Source organism: Centruroides sculpturatus, unplaced genomic scaffold (assembly GCF_000671375.1).
Source record: "Centruroides sculpturatus isolate CEXI.00-Female unplaced genomic scaffold, Cexi_2.0 scaffold124, whole genome shotgun sequence".
NCBI lineage: Eukaryota > Metazoa > Arthropoda > Arachnida > Scorpiones > Buthidae > Centruroides > Centruroides sculpturatus.
In genome coordinates this window covers 272,250-280,823 of record NW_019384390.1, presented here as the reverse complement: position 1 = coordinate 280,823, position 8,574 = coordinate 272,250, and the positions used below count along the sequence as shown (strand labels likewise).

General features: G+C 30.2%; 1 protein-coding gene across 1 annotated transcript in view; it reads right to left on the bottom strand.

The window, feature by feature from the left end:
- Positions 1 to 371: 371 nt before the first annotated feature.
- The window catches only part of LOC111618205 (MAM and LDL-receptor class A domain-containing protein 2-like), a 167,187-nt gene continuing 158,984 nt past the window's right edge, over positions 372 to 8,574 (bottom strand). Inside the window, exons 64-71 of the mRNA XM_023359688.1 lie at positions 6,763 to 6,960; positions 6,557 to 6,682; positions 4,067 to 4,136; positions 1,155 to 1,207; positions 958 to 1,075; positions 814 to 874; positions 699 to 740; positions 372 to 619 (exon numbers count right to left, since the gene is read on the bottom strand). Coding sequence (XP_023215456.1) covers positions 566 to 619; positions 699 to 740; positions 814 to 874; positions 958 to 1,075; positions 1,155 to 1,207; positions 4,067 to 4,136; positions 6,557 to 6,682; positions 6,763 to 6,960 — 722 coding nt within the window. The 3' untranslated portion in view covers positions 372 to 565. The remainder of the gene's footprint in view (positions 620 to 698; positions 741 to 813; positions 875 to 957; positions 1,076 to 1,154; positions 1,208 to 4,066; positions 4,137 to 6,556; positions 6,683 to 6,762; positions 6,961 to 8,574) is intronic.

Here is an 8,574-nt window from a genome sequence, read left to right as displayed (position 1 = left end):
AGAAATATTTCTGGTTACCTTACATATGATAAAGTTTATAGATCATCTAATATTACAACACTTGTATAAGTTGTTGACATATATAGTGTAGTGCAGTGTATAATCATATCTTGTATCTGCTACATAATAACTAAGTGCAATTGCATTGGAGTATAGGTAATTGCTAGTGGTGTGTTTGTTGATTTGAACCCCCCTTTTCACAGGTCCTGTGAAAGATAATGGTATAGTTTAACTACAAAGTTCTAGACTGTTCAAGACTGGTGCAAATACTCAAAGGGGAAGTGACTGAATATTGTCAAAAAGGAGTGATTCAGTATACTATTTGTATACTGAATGACCATGATACTGTATATAAGTTTGTAGTAGGCCATAGTACTACTATGCAAATCTAAATTAACATTGCTAAATATAATTTATTTCAAAAATATATATCATTTTCCAAAAAATGAAAAAATACAATGTATGGTAATACAAAAATGCTGGTGATGATGTTCAGCATACATAAATGACACAAAATATTTGCTTGACAAATAACACTTCAATGATTTTTTTCTATATACATTAACTAATATTTTTGATATAAAGGATTTTCTAGTCCTAACGTTTTTAGTTCTGTATCCTGTGAAAAAAGAGAGAAATTGTCATTATGAAATAGAAACCGAAAACTTTTTAAATGTAAGTAAAGTCAGAAACCGTACATGTGGTCCAGGTACTTGAGTATCTAATTCTCCAAAACTAAACTAAAATAGAAAAAATATTTTAATAACTTATCATTAAATTAATTATAAAATTGATTCAGAGAGTATAACTTACATTATCTATGGTCATTCCATAAACGGGATTATCTACTGTGCGTAATGAAGATGAAGTATCTCTGCATTAAAAAAAAAAAAAATGCATTAACTTCAGTTATTATAAAAATAAAAATGAAGAGAAAGATCATACGTTGTGTCGTACGTTTGCCTCTTTCTCCAGTATCTTAATATCAGAAGGACCATTGCGACAAGTAGTAGGGTTCCTATCACAACTCCGGCAATCCATGCTTTGCTTTCTTTAACATTATCTTTAATTTCATCTAATTACAAAAATTAAATTTTATAAGCTTTGATGATAAACAAAAATAAAATACAGATACAGAAAATTAAAAGACTTGCCTTTAATTTCAGCAGTTTTCACACATCTTTTACCAATATGACTGGGTTTACAACTGTAACATATGTTGAATTTAATTAGAATGATTTTAGAAATTGTTTTTTTTTTTCCATTAAATTTTACTTTAAATCATACATTTTAATAAGTAATAACATTGATAACCCCTTCCTTTACCCAGAAAGCAGGAAGATTTATATAAATGTCTACATATATACATGCCATATATAATGAAAATACTGTTAGATTTTATTCTCTGAGTTTGGTTATAATTGTTAACATACTTATAAGACTTTCTCTAACAACAAATCCTCGTTAAGCATAGAAAAAAATTCAAAATTATGACATAGAATAATGCAAACCATTTAAAACAATTGCATAAAGTACTGTATCTTTCAACTCAACAATCCATCAAATATGTTTTGTAAAAAAAAATTAAATTGTTAAAACATCATATTAGAATATCAATTGTTCTACAAGAGTAAAAAATCTCTAGTGTTACTTTCAGGATATCATATATTTAAAAAGAACTTAATGTCAGGTTCTACTGCAGGTATTTTCATGCATATACCCCACAGAAAATTCATTCAGCAGAAAAACCTTTGTATAACTTGTCCCATCTACTGACAGTATGATACTTATTTTATGAAGTTTAGAAGGTATCAACCAGGGCTGTGGAGTTTTGGTGTTTTAGCCGGAGTCGGATGGTAAGGAAAAGTCGGAGTTGGAGTCGGTAGATTTTTACGCGACTCCACAGCCCTGGTATCAACTCAACTTGAAGTGAAATATAATTACATCTACATTAAAATGCCATAATACAGTTGCTAAAATGATCCACTGGAACTTGTGTCAACTACAAAAAACAAAAACTCCGAAGTTAAGAGCCTGTGGGACTTCAGAATATAAATGGACAAAGTTCTAGCACATAATACCCCAGATATAACTGTAGCTGAGAAAAAAAGTGTGGATCAAAGACATTGCCATACCAGGAGACACCTGAGATGATGAAAAATAACAAAATATCAAGATTATGGCATAAACTAGTAGTAGTGGTACCAGTGGTCATTGGCACACTGGATGCTGTTCCAAATCATTATGCCAGCACTGAAGATCTGAAAATTGGAAAAATCACCAGAAGATAACTATAAAAGGCTGCACTACTTGGATCCACACATTCTATGCAGATCTTAGATTCTTCTCTAAGAATCGGATGTATAAAATGGTCAACATTAGTGATACAACCAGCACTGAGAAACAAGGATATTGACATAAACTTTAAAAACTTATTATTCTAATATCCAATAACACAAATTTGAGAATCGATCACTTGGTTCTTATTGCTATTGAGAATTCTAAGCTTATTTTAGATAGACATTTGCTGACAGAAGTGAAAGCAGAATGAGAAACACAATTTATTTTCATACAGAAAATTTTATTTTCACTGCTGTTTTCATGAATTGAACAGTCATATGAAAACCACTACCAACATTGTTAAAACAATTCAGTCAGTAATAGCTATTTTTTGGTACTTAAATAAATGGATGAAGTATCAAAAATTGCAAAGTTAATTATAATTATTATAGAAATATTCTTTGTAGCTACCATGTTTGAATCTCTCTCTTTCTTATTTTCATCAGTGTTTTTTGTTAGAAGAAAAGTTGAACATGTTAATATTCTGTTCTGCACATTGCAGTTGCATTATTTGCCAGAAATGATATCTGCTGAAACAATACTCATTTCTTCTTTCACTAACAATTTACCTTCTGTATGAAGTAAGCTTAAAATAAATTCAAAAATTTAATAATAGTTAATTAGAAAATAATTTTATTAGGTTGGGTTTAGTGAATTATACTCTGTTAACACCAGCTGCTGTATAGTATGCCGGACCAGAATCAAGACTAAAATTAAATAAGTGTATTAGTGTGTGTCTGTATTCAGGAATTTCCTAACAATATGACATGTATACAATATAATGGCTTTCTGTAGTGTGATATATGTATTTCTATTCAATTGTAATGTTCCCAGGCTTTTGTGTAGTGTGTGGTATCACACCTGTACAGGAGAGAACGACAGGTACAATAAGCACCCTATCCATCCTCCACAGATGCCTGATTTCCTGGGCGAGTTCTGTGTACTTGCTAATTTTTTCAGTGCATGTGTTTTGTACATTGTGAGTGTTTGGAATGGCTATGTCTATAATGTATGTGGTTTTATTGTGTTTGTCAATGAGTGTGATGTCTGGTCTGTTGGTTTAGATTTTACGAATACGTGAGCCGTTCATAGCCCAGCACACGTATTCGTAAAATCTAAGTGAATCGTACAACATGGAATTCATATAAAACAGAATAATCAACAGTGTTATAGGGGGGTCGACTTGTATATGTAAATGAGATAGGTGGCAGTTATGATGTCTATATGGCAAATAGGTATAAGTTGATGGCAGCTTGAAGAGAAGTACAGTACACTAGCTAGACTAAATGATTAACTTGAATTGGTATTTGAATCTTGTATTGAAAACCCTTTATCTATGGACTAATTTTTTTTCTGTTGTGCTAATGAATTCTTAATAAATTGTTTAGTGATCAATAAGCATTTGGCAGCAATACAATTATAACTATTGTTCAAAAACTTTTATATATATATTCTTAACAATATTTAATGGTAAAATATAGTTCTAATAATATAATATTCTAAAAATAGAGCAATATTAAATGTAAAAAAAAATTGTTATTTCATGTTTATTCATTTAATTATTGTAGTAACTGTTAATTCATTTAATTATTGATACTGTAACTGTTGTTATGTCAAAATTATAATAAATATTGTAAAGACTTATTATTATATTTGTTTAAATCAAAATTAATTTATTAACTAAAGTTTTACATAAACAATTTTTAAAGATTAATGTTAAATTTACCTGCAAATTGGAAAATTCTTTGTATTGAGTTTACATGTAGCACCATTCTGACAGTAATTAGGTGGACATTCTAGGGGAAAAAAAATTAACTTAGATTTTATGACAGTAAATACTCACAAGTATAATTATATAAAAAATATTTTATGGAAAAGTCAGTTAATTTTCACAAATAATTTTATGTTAATTGCATTCACAAATTACCAAAAAAATTATCTATTCTAGGAAAAATTGATTGCAGCAAATTTATTTAATGAAACAAAAACTGATAATCAGCAGTAGCAATATTAGGTGATATTACTTCTATTAAATGCCATATACATTTATATATGGAGGCCTAAAGTAGTTTCCATTTATTAATGAAAACTCAGAGAACATGGAACATTTCTAAAAGAAGTCTCCATATGCATTGAGGCACTTATCCCAGAGTGTCACTAAATGAATTATTCTTTGGTTGGCTTTGGAATCATTCTTGAACAGTTCCCACAACTTTTGCATCTGATTGAAACCTTTAGAGAGCAATGGTTGGTCGTGGTCATATAATTAGGTGGTTTGTTTTTTGACCATAAAGAACTTTTGCTGTCAAACTTCAGTCGTCATAACCTTGCCAGCAGACACAGTAGTTTTAAACTTCTTTATGTGAAGTGACATTGGACGGTGCCATTGTCATTGGTCATAATGGAGATACTAGCTTTCATCTCCTGTAATGATCTGTAATAAGAAACTGTTACCTTCTCTTTTGTGTTCCAAATGCATCAGTCATAACATTTTTGAAATTTCTGCTGTATGTTAAGATAATTAGTGATTCACATGAAGCACATTTTGTCCTAGTCTAAACCCTATATAATCAAGCAGATGCTCCCAATGGAAATGCAAACCTCTTTTGACGTTATCTTGGTACATACATAGATCCACTTTCACAATTTGTTTGTGTCATCGACACGAATGGTTTACTATTTTGTGATACCGATAGATCTTTTTCACTGATATATTGCCAGACGAATGGCTCAGAAGGTGATGTAATGCTTCACTGTAAGCAATGGGGTGCCACGAATGGAAACTTTTAGAAGCCTGCATATACTAAGGCAAATGTGCAGTTATGTCAATTTTCTTATTTAAGGCTTTATAAGTCAAGAGCTGTAAAAGAAAAGGTAAATGTTATCAGAAGAATATTACATTGAAAAGAAATTAAAGTTTGAGGACAGTTCAATTGCTGGCAATGGATTTGACTAGTTACTATTTGTATGTGTGAATTATTTGTATTTATATAAAACAAAATATTAAATGCAAAAGGTAGGTTATTATTTGGGAAATTATTGTGACAGAAACTGGGACAGGGAATTGTTGGGATGAAATCTTTGCAACCAGGTTAGTAGTGAATTTAAATGGTTTGTGCAGTTCTCCTCAATTTCAAGGAAAGGTTGCTTTTAATTTTCAGATTAGATTGATAGAATAAGGCATTGCAACATCTGGGAGATGTTAGACACGGAAGGCACCCCTCCCTTGGTACGTCTAAATAGGGGAGTTCCCTATTTAGATGTAGACATCTAAATAGAAGTTCAAGCTTGCCAGTCCATTAGACATACACAAACTGAAAATCAAAAGTCAGTGATTTTAATGGAAGATAATTATTTAACTTCAAAAAATGTCCTCCAAGCATATGAAATAGAACAGCTATCAACAGTAGAGATATATTACCTTTAGTAATAGCATAATTTTACTTATTTTATTTTATATTTTTGTGATTTTATCCGTGCACTTTATTTTTTTTTTGTTCAGTGTCAATAGTTAGATAATGCCTGGGAAGTGATCATTAATTCAGGGGTGGCAAACCTGTGGCACGTTGGAGAAACCATCTGACACGTAAAGTATTATATGATTTCAGTTTATCATCTGTCTTTTTCAATCAGCTTCTTTACATTTATTCTAATTACAGTATATTATTTTATTTACTTAAATATAGTTTAAACAAAAGAAAAAAACTTCTTCTGTGGGCACTATGGGGCAGCCAGGTGGTGAGGAACGGGGCCCAACGTATCTGGACAGATCATCACCTGAAAATTTACTGGGGCTATTTTAACCCATCCAGATTTGATCTTGGATCCCCCAGAATCCTTGATAATGTAAGTCTTGACTGGATTTAGACCTATTCTTTTATGGTAGTAAGATAATATCTTACAATATAATGGTTATATTAAGTACTTTATGGTTATATTTTAATTAAAAGTGGCAGGTAAATTGTTTTAGTATTTATAAGAGAATTGCAAATTAAAACCACAAAACTTAAGTGACTAGTTCATTCATTTAACTTAACTGATGAAGATATTACCAGAATCAATAATAAAAACTATTTTAATAAAATTTGATTTTATATCGATAATTAGATCTTTGTTAAAATTTAATAAATAATTTGAGTAAATACAATAGTTCCTTTTCACGAACGTTTTAGATTTATTTATATTATAAAAAGGAAAAAAAACTTGAAAAATGTACCTGTAAGATCACACATACTCTCGTCGGAACCGTCAGAACATTGTTTAGTTCCATCACAAATCAGTTCTTCTCGTATACAGTGAAGGTCATGACAAAAATAATTGCTTTGATTACACTGTACTTTTGCTGTTAAATATATATTCAATGTATCATTTTATTTTATAACTTGATAATATAACTATTTCTGACTCAAAATTGAAACATACAACAAAATCCTTTTTCATCCGAACCATCATTACAATCTTCATATTCATCACAGAGATAGATTCTCGGAATACAAGTTTTGTCTCCACATTCAAATTCATTTTTCTTGCAATTCACAGTTGGACGAAATGTTGTATGTGTGACAGGTGTAGTAGGACTTGATTCTGTTGTTGTTGTTGTTTTTCCGGTTGGACGAACAGCTATAAGAAGATAAAAAAAATGTCATTAATGAGCTATTTTGTTTATACTGTTAAGCTTTGATATATCAATGCTTAATTAACAATTGATTCAAATCTGCTGCATAATTGATAGTGCATATAACAGTAATGATCATAGCAGTTTAAACTATTTAGAGGATTTTTACAAGCTGCAACAGAATTGATACTATACACTTTTAATTCTGTTACATATAAAGTGATTACAACATGGAAAATAACTAGAACAAAACAGGCTACTGATGTGGCTGTAAGAAGATATTTAATGATCAAGGCCACTAAATTATTAATTATTATAATGCGACCCAAACTAAACTTAACTAGAATATAATTAAAATCTTGTGTTTTAGTTTTTGTAATTTTATTTAATTTTCAATAGAAGTGTCAATATAATAAGTTTTAAACTATAAAAAATGTTTGGAATAAATCAACAATTCTCATATCACTTTGCTGCCCCTTGGAAAAGTTGCTGTGGAAGCTTTTTTTTTTTTATACTTTTACATTTAGCATAATGTTATTAGGCTAACTAAAAAAAAAATTGTTAAATTAAAAAGTTAAACCTGTGATTATTATAACCGTTATTAGCCCGATAGCATACGGCAGTGGTTGACTTTGGTATTACTATGCATCGAGTATAGTAGAGTTGTTTGTTTATATTTATGCTTGGCTGGAGTATATGATGGCCAGTTGAGTGCTTTATGTGGGAGTTTACAGGACGAGGACACTTGATGCATCCCCAGCTGGCACTGTAGTAACCAACATTGGTTATAGCTAATGTTTTATATACTGGAAGACTAGATCAGACTGGAGGTCCGGGTAACATAATTTGCAATGCATCTGCACGGTAAGCAGGAGTTGTGGGTTTGAGTCCTGTTCCGGGCCGAATCTTTTCTTCCAATATCTAAATTATTTAAATTTATTAAGAGATGGCGCCTAACTCCTCCCTCTAGTGTCAAATTATTTGGTAATTTATTAATATTATAGCCCAAAAGTATATGGCAGTGGCGATTAGTCTATTATTTTCAGAATTATTTAAACCTAAATTCAGGAAAGATTAAGGGTAATCTTTATTATATATTCCATTATCAAAATTAATTCAAATCCCAAATCTTTGGCTAAAATTATAGAAGCCACAATTTAGTCATGAAATAAGCACTGCTAAATGTGACTTGTAAAGGAATTTTGAAAGCTCCCTAAAATTATTATTATTAACGATAATGTATTGAAGAAATCAAAAATGTAATGATGCTAAGCAATGCTCTATTTAAACAGTACAGACTAATCTTTCTAATAAAATGGCTCAAATTCCAGGTCATTTGTTTAAAGCAAATCATAATTTTTTTCATTTGCATGTAAAAGACCTTGCACTAAATATTTATGCTTTTATTTATTTATTAAATTTAATAAGAGATGGCACCTAATGCTTACCTCTAGTACCAAATTAGTTAATAGTTAATGATTAATAATAGCACTTAACACGATGATTGTTTGATTTAGTATTAATACAAATTTTTTGTTTTTTTTTGTAAAAATAGAATTTTAATTGCTTCTATTAAAAAAATCCTGTACATATAAACAAAAGCCAAAGGCAGGCAAAAT